The sequence below is a fragment of the Cydia strobilella genome, chromosome 8 (assembly GCF_947568885.1).
Source record: "Cydia strobilella chromosome 8, ilCydStro3.1, whole genome shotgun sequence".
In the NCBI taxonomy this organism is placed as follows: domain Eukaryota; kingdom Metazoa; phylum Arthropoda; class Insecta; order Lepidoptera; family Tortricidae; genus Cydia; species Cydia strobilella.
In genome coordinates, this window is record NC_086048.1 from 2724509 (window position 1) to 2748276 (window position 23768).

General features: G+C 37.4%; 1 protein-coding gene and 1 long non-coding RNA gene across 2 annotated transcripts in view; both read right to left on the bottom strand.

Moving 5' to 3' along the window:
- Positions 1–15357, bottom strand: part of LOC134743481 (uncharacterized) — a 154560-nt gene extending 139203 nt beyond the window's left edge. The window contains exon 1 of the long non-coding RNA XR_010128018.1: positions 15344–15357. This is a non-coding gene — a long non-coding RNA (uncharacterized LOC134743481). The remainder of the gene's footprint in view (positions 1–15343) is intronic.
- The window catches only part of LOC134743474 (uncharacterized), a 78288-nt gene that overhangs the window by 23674 nt on the left and 30846 nt on the right, over positions 1–23768 (bottom strand). The window contains exon 2 of the mRNA XM_063676920.1: positions 790–895. Coding sequence (XP_063532990.1) covers positions 790–861 — 72 coding nt within the window. The 5' untranslated portion in view covers positions 862–895. The remainder of the gene's footprint in view (positions 1–789; positions 896–23768) is intronic.

The following is a 23768-nucleotide window of genomic DNA, read 5'->3' on the forward strand; positions in this document are numbered from 1 at the left end:
TAACAATAATTTTACTACATAGGTATATTATAAGCAAAGCATTGTTTAATTCATAGAGTATGAGATTAGAACTGTCCAAAATTTTCATACAAATCCACGCCAGCTTTCTTGCATTAACTATACCTTACAGTATAATTTTCCGTAGCATTCGTTGTCAACCAAAACTCACAATCATTAGCTATTTTTCGAAACGTTGTATTTAGTAGCTGCTCTTACTGAAACATTTAAAGTATCGAATTTGTATATCTATGTAGATTTCAACAACTATAAACCTTTATATATTAAACTCATAGAGAAAAGAACAGAAAATGTCTCTGTCGCTTTCTGTAAGGTGCATCCCTTGAAATTTGCAGTTGATAAAAAGGCTATCAGAAACTTTCGAGAGATTCACTTTGAAGAATGAAACAGAACTCTTACGTGATATCATTCAAAGTCTTATATATTAGGGCCTAAAGCGAAAAACGAAAACGAAACATTACTACTATTAAACGTTATCTGTCTCTCTATCGCTCTTGCATATTTGATCTACAGAAGGGCAGATGAAGAGATTTCGTTTTTCGCCGTCGGACTGCTCCTTAAGAATGTGTTTTGCGCGCAAATTCCAAAAGCCTAATAAAGTGTCTTGTTCGGATCTTATTGTACAGTATAGGAGGGAGATGGCTATTTGCAGTTTGCTATGTTCGGGCAGAGATACAGAGACAGGCAGAGAGAGTATGTGTGTCAGTGAAAAAGAGAGATAGAGTGGAGTGAACTGTGTAAAAATAGTGAGAAGGAAAAGGATAGACTTACCACATTCAGCTCCTCCATGTCGTCTTCGCATGAGAAGTTAAACGAGGGACCCGAGCATAGTTTGCGCTTCATAGCAAGCCCGGCGGCGGTCGGCGTCGATCACTATCTGGAACAACGGCAAGTTTATACTTTTCCACCCTGTATACTCCTTAGGGAGGCGCCTAGCGACATCTGCCGTAAAAGTATTACACTTCCAGAGTTCCAAGTAACATTGGAAATTCACCAGTAACCCTGACATAAGTCACATAACATAAGTGACATAAGTCAGGGTTACTGGTGAATTTCCAATGTTACTTGGAACTCTGGAACCTTAAGTTAGCTCATTTTACTTAAAGGAAACATTCTTTTACTTTTCAAAATAAACAAAACTGCATTCAAAGATTTTTTTTTTTTTAAATATTGCTTGTCCATGAGTACTAAATATTCGATTTTATGGATATTATGTTTCTTGGAGAAATGTTATCATTCAAGTGTTAACTGTATCGAAAACTAGAATAAAATAGCGAGTGTTTATTTTTTGGAATTTTTGGTCGGTTCGATTCCCGGGCGAGACAAGCGAATTTAAAAAATCCTTGAATGCAGTTTTGTTTCTTTTTAAAATAAGTAAATTTCCTTTAATTAAAATGAGCTAACTTAAGGTTTTAAGGCACTTTCTCTCCAGGGCCCATAATTTTTTTTCACACTGTATTATAAAGTATATGGTGGCGATATTCGCTGTCAACGGGTAAAAGCCTCGGTAGCTCAGTTGGTAGAGCGGCAGGATGGTATCCCCGGGGTTGCAAGTTTGAGTCTCGCCCGAGACAGTGAGTTTTTCCACTTTTCCTTTTGGTGTGTTTGGGGTATTTGGGGTGTTTGGGGTATTTATAAGCGTAATTCTGACTACTTCCAAGTAATTTTGATAATCATACACAACTCCACCATAATCTTAGTTAATTTTTAGGGTTCCGTACCCAAAGGGTAAAAACGGGACCCTATTACTAAGACTCCACTGTCCGTCTGTCTGTCACCAGGCTGTATCTCATGAACCGTGATAGCTAGACAGTTGAAATGTTCACAGATGATGTATTTCTGTTGCCGCTATAACAACAAATACTAAAAACAGAATAAAATAAATATTTTAGTATATCGTAATACAAAGGACATACATTTAAGGACAACCATGATATGAAACCCATATTTCCAACCTTGTTTTTACGCGATAAGTTCGAACTAGATCGCAAATATTGCAAAACCGCAAAAAATGTTGATATTTCCCTTTTCATTTTATATCTACAACCGCTCCCCGTGCAAAATCACCTACAGATTAATGGCGGAACAATTCCAGAAGTCTGGATTAGTCGCGATAGCTTGCCGAGCGCTGGCGAACATTAATACAGATTAATAGATTATATAACCAACATTAATACATTCGGTGCCAGACTTCTGCCCTTTTTCATTAAGAGGCCCCCTTAGCAAGGCTTAAGGGGCCCACTGACTATCAGTCCGCCGGACGATATCGGCCTGTCAGTTGTTCGGAACTGTCAAATTTTTGTTTTAACTGACAGGCCGATATCGTCCGGCGGACTGATAGCAAAGATAGATATAACTCCGTAATAAATGGATACAGTCTAAGCAAAAAACGTGCCTCGAAAATCATGAAAATTTGATTCTCGTTCAGAGGGCGCTACTAGCTTTGGCCTAGTGTCGTATAGATGGCGTTGACGGTTTCGTTTGTTATTTAACAATTTTAACGCATATCAGTGAAAGAACATGGGTCAAAATCATAAAAATAATTGATGCAAATAAAAAAAATCATTTATCCATATTTAAATACATTTTATCGTATTTTTATAAATCTTCATCTTTAGTTTTAAAGTTTGTCGACAGATGGCAGTGAATTTACTGGGGTTACAAAATTTACTATGACAGTACCGCTCTAGTATAAGTTACTCTATGCTGATAGTCAGTGGGCCCCTTTAGAGGCAAGCTCGGCCGAATTTCACCTTCCCATACAAACGGAGTTTCTTTCTCATTTTAAAACTACGTGTTGGATTGTAATGAAACTTTGCATATACAATGACATGAGGTATATCTAGGTCTGTAATTAGTTTATATAGCTCCAGTTTATAAAATGAATAAAATAGAGCAAAAACAAGTTTTGTATGAAAAATTTAAATTCGTTGTGTCTTTTTTACTATGGTATCTGAAGCTATGACCTAGGTATTCCTTATCTTATTGTAAGTACAAAGTTTCAGAGCAATCTAGCTAGTCGTTTTAAAATGAGAGCGTAACTACGTTTGTGTGGAGAACCGAGCTTGCCGGGGACTCATTTGCCCACGAGACACATGGGTAGATTAGGTAGGTACCAGATGAAGTTGGCGGACACATTTATTCTGTAAGTACGTATAGATTCATCACATCAGCTACTTTTGATTTTGACTGTATCTACACGTATTTGAAGTCTGTAGGTAGTAGGTGTAGGTAGTGTAAATTTCATTCGAGAGCGTGACGTGACGTATGCGCGATTTTGTATGGGATTTTGAGTTTCCAAAATGTCCCGCCTGGCGCGCTGTTCACAATCCCATACAAAATGAGACAACGCAAACGCGTACGTCCGTCACGCTATCTAATGAAAATTGTGACGTTTTCAATCAAAAGGTACCATTGTCGCTTACCATAAGGATGAAAATTGCCTGTATCTACGAATAACCTGTCAGAGCTGCCTATTGTGGCGTAATATGCACTCATGAATTTGTACCACAATGACATGACCAATATTGTATCTGTGTATATTAGCAAAATAAATAAATTGAAATTGAAAAAAGAGCGTCCTTATGGCAAGCGACAATTTGGTACCTTTTGCTTGAAAACGACACAAATTTACACTAGGGGTCCTGTTAAAGGGCTATATAGGTCGGGCGGCAATCATACGAATCTCGAGCTCATCCTATATTGGTCGGTATATAAACTCATTTGCCCGGGTTTTGTGAGACCAAATAGAATAAGCTGGCTCGAGATTGGAATTTAAGATTTAAAGCGATCCTTTTTAGGGTTCCGTACCCAAAGGGTAAAAATGGGACCCTATTACTAAGACTCCGCTGTCCGTCTGTCCGTCTGTCACCAGGCTATATCTCATGAACCGTGATAGCTAGACAGTTGAAATTTTCACAGATGATGTATTTCTGTTGCCGCTATAACAACAAATACTAAAATGTACGGAACCCTCGGTGCGCGAGTCCGACTCGCACTTGGCCGGTTTTTAATATTGCGGTAACCCAGCTACCTACTATGCACAATGAGATTTCAGCCTTAAATACTTAATAAGCGGTGAGAGTTGACCAGTCTGAAGGTTTGCAACTTTAAGACTGGTCTGAAAGTAGCAAACCGACCTGAAAGTTACAGCTCCGGCCTGAGGGTAATTAAATATTATGTATCTATTAAATGCGTGTCTTATTTATTAATTTATTGGTTTTACACCATATTGCATATAAAAGAAGTACAACAGGGGCCCGTTTCTCAAAAGCTTGTAACTTGTAATACAAGCGGATGTCACTTTTTGACAACTTTTGTTAGAATGGGTATTCTCTCAAGTCAACCATAGGGCAAAACCGAAAAGCGTCAAGGTAGGTGAAGTGAAAAAAAAAAACCGGCCAAGTGCGAGTCGAACTCGCGCACGAAGGGTTTCGTACCATTACGCAAAAAACGGCAAAAAAATCAAGTTTGTTTTATGGGAGCCCCACTTAAATATTAATTTTATTCTGTTTTTAGTATTTGTTGTTATAGCGGCAACAGAAATACATCATCTGTGAAAATTTCAACTGTCTAGCTATCACGGTTCTTGAGATACAGCCTGGTGACAGACGGACAGGCAGATAGCGGAGTCTTAGTAATAGGGTCCCGTTTTTACCCTTTGGGTACGGAACCCTAAAAACAAAATCTCTGCGTAAATGCGTATGGTATGTGTGGAACTTTTATAAAGTAATTTAATAATTTTACATAAATACACTCGCTCCAGCGGCTTGTGGCTGAGGCTGTGCTTCATGAGGTGCTTATTGGCAAACTTTTGGACTGGGCACTTATCTGAAATATATATTATGTCACACACAAATAATGTTTATGGCTTATTAAAGTAATTTGTATATTTAATCAGTACCTAGCTTTTGTGATATTGCATAACATAACGTCCAAATTATTATTTTTTAAGTTGAAATAAATTAGTTAAATAAGACAGTCTAGACTAAGCTGCAGATGATAACCCTTTATTGTCTATAGATCCAACCAACAGATCTAAAATAGATCTATCTCTAGTGAGATTTTTTTTCACTAGATCCAACTTAACCCGCTTCATAAAATTTTGTATGATTATACAAATTGCTTATTAAATACATCTAATACCTACGATCTTCAGATTATCGAAAAATGTACGCCAGCTTTAAAACCCTCTTCTCTCGTAAATTAAAATTGCTACAGCTTATAATGCTTTAATACTGGCACAGCGGGGCGCCTCGATAGTTAGCCGAGGCAATTTCTAGCGAAAGGGTTTAATCTTAGTATTCTTAGTTAATGAAATACAGAAGCCGGGTATCGGAACTGTCGCTATACTTAATAAGAAAGTCTCGTTTTAAATACGTAGTTTAATAACCTTATTATATAGAGAAAAAATCCTATGCTGCCCAAATTTTATATGAATATTGTTTCTCTTACCCCCGGTCGCTCGGTGGCGCGTCTATTAACTACTAGTATGTTTATGCACTTAACATAATTAAAATGGGCAATCTTCATCAGTCTTTTATAGAATAGCCCACTAAATATATTTCGTGGTAACAATAGGTACATTAGCGAGGCCGAGGCGAGCATTTATTTAGATAGATAGTCTCCATTAGGTTAATTGGTGATGGCCGGGCTTAGTGAGACAAAATTGCCTATTATACCTGTAACTTTTGATATTACGCATTTCTAACAATAGCGGGGATTAAGTAACAGATACATATACTAGGTATAAGTCGCCTTTCACTGAGACCATAGACATAGTATATACAAGTAGTTATAGACGCGCTACCGAGCGACCGGGGGTAAGAGAAAGAATATTCATATAAAATGTATACTACGCAATTTATCCGGTTTGCATGTCCAATGTCTTTTCTCTTTCACTTATAAATTTCGATATTTCGCCATAGCCTCCTTGCTATCATGCCCACATGATGCCATAACCCGACCATGAAAAAATGCCCGGTCGGTGATAAAGACAGCATAGCACTATTTTCTCTTTCCTCTTATAGGAATCGCAATAAGACTATCTTTCTCTATCAAAAAGTGTCAGGCCCTTGACTGAGACGGATTTGACGAAGGAGAAGTGAGGGAATCGACCAATAGCATTCGTTGTAGTACACAGTACACATCTTCTCCGTCCCTGGATTACAACCAATGCTTATTGGTTGATACCCGCATGTCTCCTCTCATTTCAGTCTCTGTGGAAAGACAGCCTTAATAGACAAACTTCTGTCCTCGTTCGTATAGTTAACGCTATCTCTACTGAGCTCGTTCACTTACGTACTAACAATGGCATTCTGTTAAACAAAAGCCATTATTTCTTTTGTGTGAGCGCGTGCTGGCCTTTGTGCCTGAGGGTCACACACAATGGCCACGCGCCCAATCACAAAGGCCACGCGCTCACACAAAAGAAATAATCGCTTTTGTTTAACAGAATGCCATTGTTAGTACAGGTAAGTGAACGAGCTCTGTAGAGATAGCGTTAACTATACCTCAAAAGGAAAAAACGGAACCCTTATAGGGTCACTTTATTGTCCGTCCGTCTGTCTGTCTGTCAAGATCCTTTATTTCGGGAATGCGTGGAGGTATCGAGTTGAAATTAAAACCATGAAGTCTACAGTGCCTTGAAGCTGTGAAAAAATCAAACTTTTAAGTTGACGTAAAAAAAAGATACGGCCGTTTATGCCGGAAAAAAGGTATTCGTATGTTTCGACATTCTCCAGGGAATCAAAATTTATTAGCTATTTCCCGTTGACCTAGAACTATTAAATTTGGCAAGTAATATCGTCTTATACTACAAGTATGTACAGCAAAAAATCTCAAAACTATAAATTTGTAAAAAAAAATATATATAACATAGAGTAACTTATACTAGAGCGGTACTGTCATAGTAAATTTTGTAACCCCAGTAAATTCACTGCCGACATTCATCTGTCGACACACTTTAAAACTAAAAATAAATATTTATAAAAATACGATAAATGATTTTTTTATTTGCATTAATTATTTTTATATGATTTTGACCCATGTTCATTCACTGGTATGCGTTAAAATTATAAATAACAAACGAAACAGTCAACGCCCTCTATACGAGTGTAGGCCAAAACTAGTGGCGCCATCTGATCGAGAATAAAATTTTCGTGATTTTCGAGGCACGTTTTTTCCTTAGACTGTATCCATCTATTACGGAGTTATATCTATCTTTGATATATAATAAGTTAAATTTGTACGGAACCCTCGGTGGGCGAGTCCGACACGCACTTGGCCGGTTTTTTAATGAAATTTCTCTTTAATTTCACTTATTTAGAGAATGATTTCAGGGAGTAAATGGAAAGGCGAAGTAAAGAAAGAATTTCAATAACACCGGCTGAAAAGTAGAAACCTCCAGTTTTAGGGCCGATATCGGCCCTTCAGTTAGAAGAAAAAATTGACAGTTCCGAACAACTGACAGGCCGATATCATCCGGCGCGGCGGACTGATAGTCAGTGGGCCCCTTTATTTACACGGTGCGAGAACCCGCATGCGAGTTTAAATTATATAACGGTATTTTATCGGCCAAACTGAATTCATTTATTTAATCGTATGGCATAATATATACACCTACATTCTTTGAATTAATATTTATACGTATAGAACTGGCACAGAAAACCAGTATTTTGCGCCATAAGTTGTTGCTGTCTAGACCACAAACCATACAAGCAGAGCGTGAATCTCGCGACCTAAACGCGTAAGCGCCATGAACTTTGCGGCACTTACGACGTTTTGGTCTCGTGGTACATGTTACGATTGCGACAATTTCAATGTTTCGCATGGCTTCTCTATAGTGATAATAATTCAATGTCTGAATCGGATGCAGGATATAACCTCAATAGTCCGCAATAAGTACCTATAACTGAAATCGAATGCGAATTCACGCGCCGTCTACATAAATGAGATCTTAGATAAAACATTCCTTATATTACTCAACTAAAGCCTTATGTATAACATTTAAAACTTTCGCGGTTTAAACACATATTAAATCACATTTAGAAACGCGTCTATCGCGAATTTATTTTGTTACCTTTATTTACCGACGTTTCGACACAGGTTTTACTGGTCGTTAGCCGCGACCACGACCAGTGAAACCTGTGTCGAAACGTCGGTAAATAAAGGTAACAAAATAAATTCGCGATAGACCCGTTTCTAAATGTGATTTAATAAAGCCTTATGTGACAAAAAAAACCCAATGAATATGTATTAAACGCTTCTCAATTTTAAAATTGGTACACTTCTCGGCATTTCAAGTGTCCCAAACCTCCCCTAAGTGACTCAATAAAGGGCCTTTTTTGTATTTAATATACTTCTAACAAATTCGAAACCAATATAAGGCTCATTTAACCTAATCTCGTTCTCCGTTCTGGTCCCTTAAACTCAAATGCCAAGTCTCTGTGGAAATAAAATTGATAACGGTCTTACATTCATTCTCATTTATTCATTCAAAGGACCTATTTCACTGTGAAGTTTTGCGTGTCATTTAAAGGGCTATAAGTATAGGTAGTTATTCAGAAGCAGCGACGGAATATATATGTTACGGGTAATGTTAGAAGGTTGATTAAACTTAAGTTTACCCGGGTATAACTAGTATTACCCAAGTCTCTTGGGTAAATCCGAAAATTCGGGGTTTACCCATACACACCTAGGTCTACCTAACACTGGCTGGGTAATGGTGCTGTAGAAGACTATGCTTAAACACATTTTTCCATCGCATTTTGCCATATCCACCAATTTAAACAACTATTGTGAGTTGTGAGACATTCGGGCGTAACTCCCAACTTCGTGTATACGATACGGCCTTATGCATCAAAAACTCCATTAAATTTGTACTTTTTTTATGTGCGTTACGCCTATTTGCTGAATATTTTCGTGTGCGAAATGTTCACGACCACAACTAGTAGATACTACAAAACAAAAAGACGATTTCATGTAAAATGTACTCATATTCGCTTCAGTCGATTTACATGGTCCATAGTTACAGTATCTCGCTTCGCTCACGCTGAATTACGCCATGGCGTTTGCGGCGCGGCCAAAGTGGGGGGCGTAATGCGATCAAGCCTCACAGTAAAGTATAAAGCAGTAAGAGAGACCCTACACTAGCGTCTCGCAAGCGTCGGCATAGTCAACTCTATGGCTGGCTATTTTATTTTATTTAAATTAATTAAGTTATATTTAAATATTTGGGGACAAACTTACACAGGTCAGGTCAAGCCCGCAACTAAGCAATGTTTGTACTATGGGTACTAGGCGACGATATGCATACTTATATAAGTAAATATTTGTGCCATTCTCAACCAAAAGGGTACTTATTGTCGCTTGTCAGTAAGGCGCTATTTCCATATAGCTTCAATTAGAAATCAACGTTATCAACAAGCGACAAAATGTGGTACCTTTTGGTTGAAAACGTCACATATGTATACATACAATAGATAACATCCATATTTCAGGAACAAAATCGTGATGAACACATAAAAAAATTCCCTTACCAGAATTCGAACCCGGGACCTTCTTCGTAGGCAGGCAGCATTTTTAACCTTAGTTATTATAATTGTATTTAGTATTATAAAATCTTCAAGAGCCAGTTGATGCTTGTTACATAAAAATGCTATAATATTCGTATCAATATTCACGGGAAAAGCCCCACATTCATATTGGCTAAATAAATCTCGTCCCACAGATTTACGACTTCTTTGCACAAAAACTTCCAATACGGTTGTGTTGTAATAAAATCATAAATTCAGAGTATTCCATATTATTTTATCGAGCCAACAGTCCTGGCAATATATAACATTTTAACAATCCGTGGCATATTGCCAGATATAAATATGTAAGCAAAATGCTATGATTGCATCAGAGATAACTACAAAATCAGACTATCAATCTCTGTTATTCCGAACTCAACGCTTGGGCACAGGGCGGACACGCTATACATCAAAAATCACTCGCATTTCTATGTGTGAACGGCACGTCTGTACACGCGGCATGCGTCATTGTGTGAGTAAGTTGCTTAAAAACCAGCCAAGTGCGAGTCTGACTCGCCCACCGAGGGTTCCGTACTTTTTTAGTATTTGTTGTTATAGCGGCAACAGAAATACATTATCTGTGAAAATTCTGTCTATCTGTCACCAGGCTGTCTCTCATGAACCGTGATGACAGTTAGACTGTTGAAATTTTCACAGATAATGACTATAATGAACGCCACCGCAATTAAAAGGAAAGAGGACGGTCGTTTCTCCATACAAACGTAGTCCCCATTTTCCTCTGGAGATTGACATAATGGAAAATAATTTTACAAAATGTGATGTAGATATGAACCATAGCTATGTCCCTATGTTTGACTTTTCTTGATTTTTTGATTATTGTCAAAATTAGGAGCGAAAAACAGATTACATACAAATTTTTAAATGCTCCTAAGTCTTACAATAATCATACATCAAACGTAGGGGCATAGCTGTGGTTGAAATACAACAAATTGTGTCAAAATATTTTTAACAATGTTAATATCCAAAGAGGAAAATGAGGACTACGTTTGTATGAAAAGGCGATTTCGCGGGGGTCCTCCACTTTCGTCTTAACGCCATCTAAAAATAGATGTGACGTTTTCCTCCTCGTCCTTTTGGTTGAGAATGACACAAGTAATGAGATACAATAACTATACTATGTGTAAAGACAACCAGTCTGTTTTATTTATTTGTCTCTGTATCACACGAACAAGGACCCACTGGCGGTTACTTCTCGGTATAAGTTTTGGATCTATCCTTGGAGTCGTTCTACTTTTAGAAACTAATATAGAACTTTGACTTGGTGCCCTAGTCAGCTTGTCTTAATTTAATCCAAAATTGATCCTAATTGGATTACAATAGGGAATATTACGCGAAACTCTGCGTAGGGGCGCCACTACCACAATTTGAGGGTCTATCGCGAAACAAGAAAATCTATATCGTTATCTAACATCTCTGTTACTTGCATATTCTAACGATAAAGAGGCAGATAGCGACATTTCGGATTCGCGTTTCCCGGTAGGTCCTCTGTAAGTAAACCGCCTTTATGCATCCATGTCATATTATATTTTGTTATCTCTGAAAACTTGTCAAAAACCTGTAAAAGGTACAGTATGTACACTAAAAAGGCTAGTGCTGCACTCTGGTGGCAGAATATTGAATAAGCTTTTTTTGGTTTGCATTAGTCAAAGTGTGGAATAACCGATACACTTTTTATGTAAACCTATCATATAACAGACGTATTCTGGTTTTAATAATAGGTTAAGAATTAGATCTGATCTTTTACTGTCAAGTGACGTTTTTGGTTAAAGAAATTATGGATGGTATAGAAAGGATGCCAATCTCTTATGGCAGAATTGTTGCAAAAGTGACCGCTTTCAGCTTTAAATAATAGTTCCTAATCTCTCCGGTGGCGCTAGTTAGGCTCTGGGACATGAGTATAACATTAACCAACAAATAACCCGACCAAATTACGTAGGTTGTTTTTGGTAGTATTTCGGTGTATGGTGGCGCCGCCTAATTACTGTTTTTGGATGGACACTTTTCATACATAGAGATTTGGCTCCTTTATATAGTCTCCATGAAAGAAATGTCACTTTTGATCAGACCCACATCTATTCCAGTCTTTAACCTGTTTTTAAAATAAGAATTCTCCTGTAAGTTAAAAGAAGTTTAAAATGATTTTTAGTCCACCTAGCAGGGGCCGTCTCTTCTTCGTTCTGGTGCGGTTGACCCAGCTTAAGCTGGTTGGGCTGTCGGGGGCGTCATGATAGAATGACGCCGCCGCGATGACGTCTCCCATACGCCAATGCGGGTAAAGCCGATGTGGGTTTAGTGGGTAGGACTTCTCCCCCTTTTCTCGCTAAGAGAAAGGAATGGGAGATGGGAGTCCCACATAACCCCCGACGTCTCTCTAGGCCACAGGGGGTATGCGTAACAACATCGTTAAAAAAAAGGGGCCCTCTCTTGTTGCGTCTGGTAGGCCCCTAGTTCCAATTCGTTTTGTTTTAAGGGGCCCACTGATTATCAGTCCGCCGGACGTTATCGGCCTGTCAGTTGGAACAAGAATTTGACAGTTCCGAACAACTGACAGGCCAATATCGTCCGGCGGACTGATAGTCAGTAGGCCCCTTGGACAGTGGTGGGTATAATAGTAACTTATTTTAATAACAAGTATAATATTTTTAACCGGCTTCATAGCTTAACAAAATGAACTAAAGTATACACTTATTCTAGAATCATATTATCCTATACAAACATGCGTATCTAATATTAAGAGTCCCTCTGTGCTAACATCAAAATGATATGCCTACAAAATTATAATTGGTTTATACCGAAAAGTTTACAAATTTGAGGTTTTATCTAAAATGAGGTTCTCTGTTATTAACTTGGAGGATATAACCAATGGAGACGCCGTATCTGTAATTTGCTGTATAAAACAGTCTGCCAATTTTTGCGGGGGAGGGGAACGTCAAATGTATACGTAACGTCAAAATAGCCATGTCAGATAAACGTCAATCCATACATTGTGTATGGATGGTATAGAAAGGACGCCAATCTGTTATGGCAGAATTGTTGCAAAAGTGACCGCTTTCAGCTTTAAATAATAGTTCTTAATCTCTCCGGTGGCGCTAGTTAGGCTCTGGGACATGAGTATAACATGAACCATATAAGGCAACAAATAACCCGACCAAATTACGTAGGTAGTTTTTGGTAGTATTTCGGTGTATGGTGGCGCCGCCTAATTACTGTTTTTTTATGGACACTTTTGATACATAGAGATTTGGCTCCTTTATATAGTCTCCATGCATTGTGTATGAGCATTGGCCGACTATTTTGGACAGAGGGGAACGCCTGTTAATGGCTACTCCGTTATGGATATATCCTCTAAGGTTATTAATATTCTAGTATTTTATAATCTTTTTGTTAATTTATCCTTGGTACCATGCCTCGAGGGTCTATTGTAGATTTAAGCTAGTTATTAATTTCGTTTACGTGGTACCATTTATGATAGTGACTGCCAAATTAAATGTACAAATATTTAATTTGACTATCATATAAATTCTTAGGCATCTATCTATAGTTACTTAAAAAACTATGGGGTACCTACGAGTATATACATAAGTCCAATTATTAGATTTAAGAATATTGCTGTTATGTGTCCTACCAGGGGCACCGGGGGCCCATCTTTTGAACTAATAAGTCTAATATTATTAGTGTGTTGCCATGGTAACCCATACGATTTGACAGTTGGTGGACTATTATTATTAGTATAACACCGTTCTAGAAATGGGCCCCAGGGCTCATGTAATAGTTATTTGTTATACAAGGGTGCAAAGTTGTATTTTACCCGCGAGTGTAGAATTGAAACACGAGCAAGCGAAAGGATTCTATAGTTGAACCACGAGCGAAGTATGTGGTTCTAAAATAGAAACCTGAGCGTAGCGAGTGTTTTAACACACAAGAAGTAAAATACATTTGCGCCCGTGTGTAACACATAACTTTTCACCTCACTATAGCGAGGAAAGTGCAACATCCACAGTTGTTAGATCATCTTCATCACTGGAATCACTCATTTCCTTACGATATTATAACAGAAAACTCTAGAAGTTATGTGCTCGTGCGTTCAGAATTATATTAAACATCATTATAGAAAAACAAACGTTTCTTATGGAATTTTAAGGTTTGACTTAAAATCATTAAATAAAGCTAAATTTGGTATTTTTTATTAGATTCTCAAACCATTTATTTAATGATAAATAATATCGAACGAACCATTATCAGGAGCGTTTTACGTTTTGTTATCTGTCAAGCTACTTAAACACGCTCCATCCAAGGTCAAATTACTTTCCCCACTAGTGGATAAAACGCGTTTTCCCCGCTTGTATTAAATGATAAAAAACAACATTCCGAGCTAGTGAGGGGAAAAACTAATTATTATGTGACACCTGTGTATCATGGATGCAATAAATATATGAATTATAAAATACATATATTTTCTATTCTGTTTTAAACAAGTACTCCACAGAAGTGTGTAAAGTTTACAGACAATTCCCAAGAAACTAATTTGTAAATGGGCCCCTTGAAATACCGCCGCTACATAATTAATTTCTGACACAGACAGACAATTCACAAATGGCTGTGTTGTTGCGCGGCCGAGGATGAATGGAGCTGTAATAATTGAAAATACCCCACGCTTTAAAATAACCTCTTCACGCTTTTAAATCTTGAAAAAAAAAGTTGCTTCTTAGGCTTATAGAGTCTGAGTTGAGCTGAGAAGAAAATCTAATAAAAGTAATAAACTAGTGATTTTTATGCCTTAGAGTACGACAAAGATTAGGCCAAGAAATTAAATTTTATATAACGTTATACGGTGTTACTTGAGCCACTGAAAACCTGAGACACCCCAACAGTTTTTATTTATTTTGAACTCATCTTGAGTATTCATTTTTTAATCCGATAAATATTTAAAAAAAATATTAGTTGTTTAGTTTTCTCAACAATTCTATTCGACTGGTAATTCTACACAAGATGCTTCGTCGTTTAAGTGACATCAAACAATTAGCTCCATGCATGAATTTATTTTTATTTTTGGATTCATAATTTATATCGTTGGAACACCGGAAATGATAAAAATACTTTTGTAAACCTTAACATTATTTTATTAAAAAATATTTAAAACGTTGAAAATTTTTGAGCGGTTGAAACGCTCATAATTTTTGGCGCGAATTCGACAGAGCGTGATGACGTCACACGTTGGGCGGCCCAACTGACGTTTGCTACTAATGACACTAATCTGTCGAACGCGTGACGTCACGTGGCGTTTCGAGCGTTTCGCTCACTAGCTTTTCGCGGGCAAATTTTTGTACTTTTTATTTATAATTTTAAGTAATTCAATGGTAATTTAAAAACGGAAATGCATTTGTAACATGATATAACGGTAACAAACATCCAAATAAAACATATTTCGTTCAAATATAAACTTCATGCATGAGGCTAATTGCTAGTTACCATCGAAAACACTGTTGACAGACCATTTGCATTCCTTACTGCAACGAGATAAGGTTTACCAATGGCCAGTTAAGGGTGTTGCTCATTGACAAATAACGTGTCAAATGCTAGTTATTGATATTGTTGCATTACAAACCTGTAGAATGGGCATGTAAAAAAAAATTACCCCCATTAAAACATAGCACGATCGATTCTCCTATCGATTCTGAACAAACTGTTTTTAGGTTTTCAGTGTGGTACCATGTCACAAAGTTTGTGACTCTCCCCTCCCCCTTGTCACAACATGTCACATTTTCTTGACCCCCTTCCCCCCTAAACGTGTGATGTAATTAATGGATGACCCCTAACTTACGTTATAGATTTTTTGCAAACAAAGATTGGTATTTAAAAATATTTCAGCTGCTGTTTTCTAGGAAGGGTTTTTTTTTTAGTTTGTAAACCCCAAATTAACATTTTATGTAGTTAGAATTGTTTTAAAGTGCCCGTATTGTAGAAGGAACAGTCGAAATGTCGGAAACACCATACAAAAATCAAAGTAACAAAATAATTTTTATTGACACAAATGAAGGCCATATCAAGATTCAAGATTCCATTTGTACCTATTGGTCTGTTACGAGCAAAGATAGATATAACTCCGTAATAGATGGATACAGTTTAAGAAATAAACGTGCCTCGAAAATCAAGAAAATTTGATTCTCGATCTGATGGCGCCACTACCTTTGGCCTACTCTCGTATAGATGGCGTTGACGGTTACGTTTGTTATTTAACAATTTAAACGCATATCAGTGAAAGAACATGGGTCAAAAATTCAAAATAATATAAAAATAATTAATGCAATTTTTGCAAATAAAAAAATCATTTATCCATATATATTTTTTTTGATATTTTTATTTTTAGTTTTAATCGCGTGTCGATAGATGGCAGTGACTTTACTGTGGCTACAAAATTTACTATGACAGTACCGCTCTATCCTATTATATCCTCTTTGGTTACGAGTAATGGTATTGTTGCTGCCTCAGAGCCAATCTCATATCTAGGTTTCTCGAAACTACCGATATTGTGTGACCTAGATATGCAGACTAACAATGCAGGCTTTACTCTATTAATAGCTGCTCTTATGTAGGCTGGGGCCCACTTTAGTGCTTTATTGATTATTTTTTATAGCCATATATGATAAGTAGTTAATACAGGACGTCTCAAAATACGTATTTAATTTCACTGCGGTATATTGTCGATTTAACAAATCAATGCTAAAGGAAATCAAAAAAGACGGTGGTCTTAATTTTCATTGATATTTTGTAAAAAACATGTATGAAAAAAATTAAAATGTAGGTTTTTGTATGAACTGTGATTAAGTTTACCTACATAAATAAATAATATGACCTTGGGGGTAAGTATGTTTACTTTGTGGGAAAACAATGACGTCGCTTGACCAAGTTTTCTCAAAAAAATGTATATTGAAAACCCTGTAATACACCCTTTTGCCGACTCAAATATTACTGGATCTTTCTGTTTAGGCTTTTTTTTCAGTCAGGTATGGGTTTTCGGTCATATGAAACTCATCTCAAAAAAGCCCATTGACAAAAAAAATATTGAAATATTTTCTCACTCACACATCTTTTCAAAATGTCACCAAAAATTAAAACTACAGCCATTTAACTGAAACACAACTTATTATCTTCAAACTATTATCCTTTGGTTTTGATACACAAACGCAAACATTTTTTTTAAATTATCAACAATATGCACAGTAAAAAAATCTTTGTCAACATAGTTTTGGGCCAACCTGTATACGTGTGTCTTTCGTTGTAATAAATATTTGAAGAAAAAAATAATACACATTTTCTCGTCTCATTCAAGAAACTTCATTCGGATATATTTTTTGGGGAAAACACAAAACACTCGAAATAATTTTGGCCCTTTTATCTTTAGGTACTTAAGTATATAATTTACTTCATATTTCGTATTTATGAGTACGGGAGGCCAGTTCAAACTTATGGGGCCTGTGACGGGCCATATTTTCAATGCAATATGTGGCCGGCAACTATTGGTGTCTTTCTCTAACATGTGAGTAAGAGAGGGACACCAATTTTGACAGCAAAATCTTATACCTTTAAACGAGCAATTCTTATATATAAGTATATACATATTTCGAGGATCTCGGAAACGGCTCTAACGATTTCGATGAAATTTGCTATATGGGGGTTTTCGGGGGCGAAAAATCGATCTAGCTTTGCATATCTTCTCTTATCTTTGATGTCTTATCTCTGGGAAAACGCGCATTTTTGAGTTTTTATATGTTTTCCGAGCAAAGCTCGTTCTCCCAGATATTAATATTTAAATGATGTCATTCGCCTGTGCATATCGCTCGCGTAAATATGTACGGACATGTAAGTAATTGATGTAAAAATGTACGTTCTTTAATGGTTTACTCCCAAGAACAGCTTATGATAAAATTATTTAAATACTCTGATATTAAATGGTGTTTAATTATTCAAGTCTGACATCTGAGATGCTTAATATTTTGATATTTCAAAATAATAAAATGTAAAACATTCTCATTTACATTAGTAGGGTGAGATTACGGCGCAAATTTGATTTCTCCAAGATTGTAATACCTAGTATACCTTCAAAACATTACGTTGAAAGAATTGGTAAAACTTGGCAATCGCTTAAGCTTAAAAATATTTCTACAAAATTGTTCTTTTTACCGCAGATCACTTACTGTAACACCACCCGACTATATCCCAGATGGTCCACAATTTATGAAAACATCGACTACGACTTTAAAGTACTAATATTGAACGAAGATATTCATGTTAATTTTTGAACATAGTTGAGCGTTCTTTGCCATTTTTTTATGTGACCTTTTTTGCCACTTGTGTTATTTCTAGTCAGGATCACGAGCCCTTTCTATCCTTACAGAAGAAGAAAAATGTCCCAAAATTTCCATACATTTTTCAAACACTTCTTTTTGTTACCGCCATACAAAGTATATGGGGAAATGGTAACACAATAGAAAAAAAACTTGGGACACTTTTTTATCCCATTAGTATCGAAAGAGCTCGTGATTCTGAGTAGAAATACAAGATTTATGAAAAAATACAAAATTTGTGTGGCATTTTTTTTAAGACACGCTCAGTTGAGAGCTTTTTGACTATACTTCGGTGGTTTTACGGTACTCGATTAGATGAAGCAACCATCATGTATAGGTGCTCCAGCACTTATGCAGTACAGTCATCAAACAGATGGTGACGACCAAAGTGCCCAAATACATCGTAACACACCTTTGATACCACAGTCACAGAAAAAGGAATAGTATTATCACACAGAACGGCCACGCACCGCCCCGCCTCGACTCGAATTACCTCGCCCCGCGACCAGATTGACGGCTGTTTGCCGGCCGGCTATTTTTAAGCAACTTACACTATGACGCATGACGCGTGTATATTTAGAGGTGCCGTTCACACATAGAAATGCAAGTGATTTTTGATGTATAGCGTGTCCGCCCTGTGCCACAGTAATAAGCATGTGTTCCGGTAAATTTGGCTACTTTGGCCATCACTGTATCATCATCATCATGTATTTTCTTTGAGATTGTGTAATTAATTTTGACATTACCGTTGGAGTAATGTGTCTTATAAATGTATTTGCATGCATTATATTATGTTTTATGTGCAAATAAACGATTGATTGATTAATTGACTATTTGATGTTGACGGTATCTATGAGAACGCTACGCTCTATATCTGTTGAGTGACTGAGTGTGAAAGTTTTATGGGTCGTTCGATTCGTTCGAATATTAAATGTTTGATTGATTTGACATCAGTCATTAACTTTATATACAGAAATGGTAAAATATGAAACTGACATCAGCCACTCAGTCTAACAAGTATCAGAGGAACTTTATGTGCAGATGTTGACACTTAACTAATGGTACGTTCGGTGTCTTTTAAAGGTAGTCTGTTGCAAATAGGCACTTACGAAGGCAGTAATGGCACTCAATAACTTAGGAACAGACGCCGCATACACAAAAGGTTTCTAATTGTGTTGGGAACACAATATGAACTGATACAATGTGTTTTTAATAGCTTTGGCACGTTGAAAACGTTCACTCTTAGGCGGTGAAGTTGCACTTTTGCTTATTTTGTCTTTACTTAGTTGTTCTGAAAACAATTAACAGTTCTTCAATGGTCTGACCAGGGACGACGGCAAGAGGCCCGACAGAATGACTTTGGTGCCTTGAAGTATGGGTCGGCCCCTTGTCTGGGATGCTGGGACACCCTGGCGCCGTCCCACATTACGGGCACCAAAGTTGATGCTGGTGCGGCTGCATCTTCAGCCGAAAACCTCAAACGTCGCAAGTATGCTGCCATTGGCAGTAGCTACTTGTTTGCGGCGTTTGGGGTTGAAACCCTGGGGCCGTGGGGGCCAAGTGCGCGCCGACTCCACAAATAGATATCAGCGCGTCTTATTGAGGCTTCCGGTGACCAGAGGGCTGGTCACTATTTCGCGCAGCGCATCAGCATAGCTATACAGCGCGGAAATGCGGCCAGCCTTCTGGGCACCCTACCACACGACCGAGACCTAGGTCAGATTTTTTATTTGTAAGTTTTTTAGTTTAGGTCATTATCTCACTTTATTGTTTTAATAGAAAATAAATATACATTTATCTCACAATATACAACTGCACTTAAAATTACACATGGTAAATTCTTAGGGATGTGTCATCATCCCTATTGAAATGTGCAAAAAGGGAGTCATAACGTATATGAACATTTCATCGTCTTCCTCGCGTTGTCCTGGCATTTTACGACGGCTCACGGGAGCCTGGGGTCCGTAACCGCTTGGCAACTAATCCCAAGAATTGACGTAGGCACTAATTTTTACAAAAGCGACTGCCATCTGACCTTCCAACCCAGAGGGTAAACTAGGCCTTATTGGGATTAGTCCTAATATTTCCTCACGATGTTTTCCTTCACCTAAAAGCGAATGGTAAAGTGGTAAATATCAAATGATATATCGTACTTATAAGCTCAGAAAAACGCATTAGTACGAGCCGGGGTTTGAACCCGCGACCTCCGGATTGCAAGTTGTTATTTGTTGAGAATTTAATAAAGATTATTTCTTTCATTGACACTATTCCTATATTGTATACTTTCCCCAAAAATAAATTGTCAACCGGGACATATTTCATGGTAAAAGGGGGGGTTGTGCCAGGTAGAGGGGGTGGGACACTAGTGTGCGTAAAGCACCATACCCAAAGGTATCACACTACCTATACATTCATTTCAAGCTGGCTATAGTTTGTATTTCAAAAAACACAATTGACCGAACCACAAGCCCCAGTTTAATCCCCCGCCGGGGATTATTCCCAAATGAATTTTGACCTTACCCTAGTTAAAAGTAGCACAAGCTGGGTTGTAAAGATAGGGCTAAATTGGATGGGTATTTTAATGAAACAATTAGACGCATAGCATTCGATTTCATGCTTGAATGGTCGTTCTCATTTAAATCACAGTGAATTAAGGGACAAAGGCATAATTATCAAGTAAATTTGTAACCTAACCAAATTATTTTAAACCAAACTCAATTGAACCTGAACTTAAACAAAAAAAATTAATATGTATAATGCTTTAAGTTTCGCGGACATAAGCCTCAATTTCTGTCCATATGTAGTGGTACTCTATGTTACTTAACCTATAGGTATAGACACTTAGCCTTAAGAGACTTGACTGACAGACTGACCAACGTAAATCCCTAGTAGCTAAGCCAGCTAAGGTTATTAGCATTAGCACCTATCTTCACCTTTAGACATACTTTTTTTTTTCAATCTAGTTTTTAATTCACTAACTGGTCGCCCAAGATACAGGCTATGCCTAGTTTGGGGACCCCTGTTCATACTGTTATAAATGTACCGCTGTATGCGCGCAACCTGGACCTCATGTATACTCCATCTGCAAATTCCCATCTTTGTGTGCAAAATAAATATATTTTTCATTTTTTCATTTTTTTCATTTTTCATTTAATATAAGAATACTTAAATCAAAAATCTTTTTAATTTAAGATTAGTAGAAGTTTAATATTATATAATGTGATTAAATGAACAGTTAAATTTTTTGTATTTTTTTTTTAAATCAACGTTCGAGATCTTTAAAAAAACAGGTAGCCACACTGATCTTGGCATTTACTGCCGACTGCAATGCCGCCACAAATGTCAAAGCCTATGTTGCTGCCTGGATATTTGAGCAGTAATGCAGTCGTCAGCTTCAATACCGCTGGTGCAGTCCAAATTCGAACGCTACCTATAATTAACTACCTACTTCTGTGCGGTTGAAGTCGTGAGTACAGTCGCCATCGGAATTATCGGAGCGGGCAAGGTGTTCACAATATCTGAACACGCACTCTAACGCCCAGACAATAGAGGCGTGATCAGATATTTGTGAGCACCTTGGCCGCTCCAATATATCTGATGGCGACTGTACAGTCTAGTAAAGAATTGCCAAAATTATCAGAAAGCAATCTCACACATCTACATTATCGCCACAATCTATCTTAAGTAGACGATATATCTCCCTTTGTCGTCGAATCGTATTACTGTCACACGCTGAGTGGTAATCCGTCTTCCTATTTCTGTGTACTCGAATCTGTGGGACACTAGCGATCACAGACTACCCCTACTACTTACTAGACGGAGACAGGACAAGACACGACAACTGATTTAAATTTTCACGATTTCTACACATTAATAATGTGTAGAAATTGTGTATTATTATTTGTGTTATGAAAGTAAAGGAAGCGAAAGAGGTATGTCAGGATCGTAGCAAGTGGAAATCCGTGGTCTCTGCCTACCCCTCCGGGAAATAGGCGTGATTATATGTATGTATGTATGTATTAAATTGTAAAACGGGACTTAATCGCGTATTTAAGTTTTACCTCCGGCGTTCATTGCGAATGTATTACATAAAATTATATAATATATACCCTGCAAGGGCGCAGCAATTTTACAATTAAATAACAAACTACTTCAATCGTTTACATACAATTATTTAAGATCCCCGAGTCCCCGGCAAGCTCGGCCGAATTTCACCTTCCCATTCAAACGGAGTTTCGTTCTCATTTTAAAACTACGTGTTGGATTGTAATGAAACTTTGCACATACAATGACATGAGGTATATGTAGATCTGTAATTAGTTTATATAGCTCCAGTTTATAAAACAAATAAAATAGAGCAAAAAGAAGTTTCGTATGAAAAACTTGAATTCGCAGTATTATTCTAACTATGGTATTTGAAGCTACATAAACTAATTACAGATATACCTTATCCTATTGTAAGCGCCAAGTTTCAGAGCAATCTAGCTAATCGGTTTAAAATGAGAGCGTAACTACGTTTGTATAGAGAACCGAGCTTGCCGGGGACTTAATAAATCATCCTACTTAACCTCCTAGGTTCTGCACAGACTACACAGACAGTATCATACAGAAATAAATAAGCTTGGAGTGCTCACTCTATACATAAATAAATACCCATTTATATAAGATTTAAGCGAGCTTTGCGATTACTGATTTGTAATAACTGTAACTGATTTAAGCTTAATAAGTATTAACTTTAGTTTTAAACGTAATAACTTATTATTTATTAAGGAAGAAACCTAATGTATAGAGTGAACTCTAAGCTTACTTACTTATTTCTCTAGAGTACTATGAAGCGTTTACGAAGCGCATTACAAATAGGTGCAATTTTACTTGTAAAATGCTACGATACGGGCAACTCAACCGAATTTGTATTCTACACCATTTTGTACTGTAATAGCCCGGGGGGCGTTCAAATATTACGTAACGCAATGGGGGGGGGGGGGTCTTTTAAAACGTTACGATGCGTTACAGGGGCGGGAGGGAGGTTTGGAACAAGGCGTTTTTTTAAATAAATATCATTATAATTACGCCTATTTCCCGGAGGGGTATTAGGCTGAGACCACGGATTTCCACTTGCTACGATCCTGACATACCTCTTTCGCTTCCTTTACTTTCATGCTATAACATTCCTAATACACGGTCTCTCATTCTCTCTCCCTCTCTCTCTTCAATTTTATGATTATACTTTCCCAAACATAATTGTGACTTTTAGGTACAAATGGGCGCTTTGGTGTTACGTAACTTTTAGGTAAGGGGAGGGGGGGGGGGGGGGGGGGTACAGGAAAACGTTACGGCGCGTTACACGGGGGGAGGGGGGTTCAAAATTTTTCGAAATTTGCGTTACGTAATATTTGAACGCCCCCCCAGTTGCACACAATTTACACGAGTAATTATGGGCGCAATTGAAATAAATGATCCAGCTCCCATACTAAATTTCTACAGGAGCGCTTATGTACAGTCGCCATCAGATATATCGGAGCGGCCAAGGTGTTCACATTATCTGAACACGCACTCTAACGCCCTGACAATAGAGGCGTGTTCAGATATTTCTGAGCACCTTGGCCGCTCCGATATATCTGATGGCGACTGTACCTCAATAGGGTATTCTACAATTTTTATGAATGCTATCAGTCGATCAGGTTTGTTTTGAGGATCAAATGTCTGTATGGGATCCATTGTCTTAAAACAATACAAAAATCACAAATGATGGTCAAAGTCTGGCACCCGCACTTTACTCTCGAAACGCTTCATACAAAATGACATTACA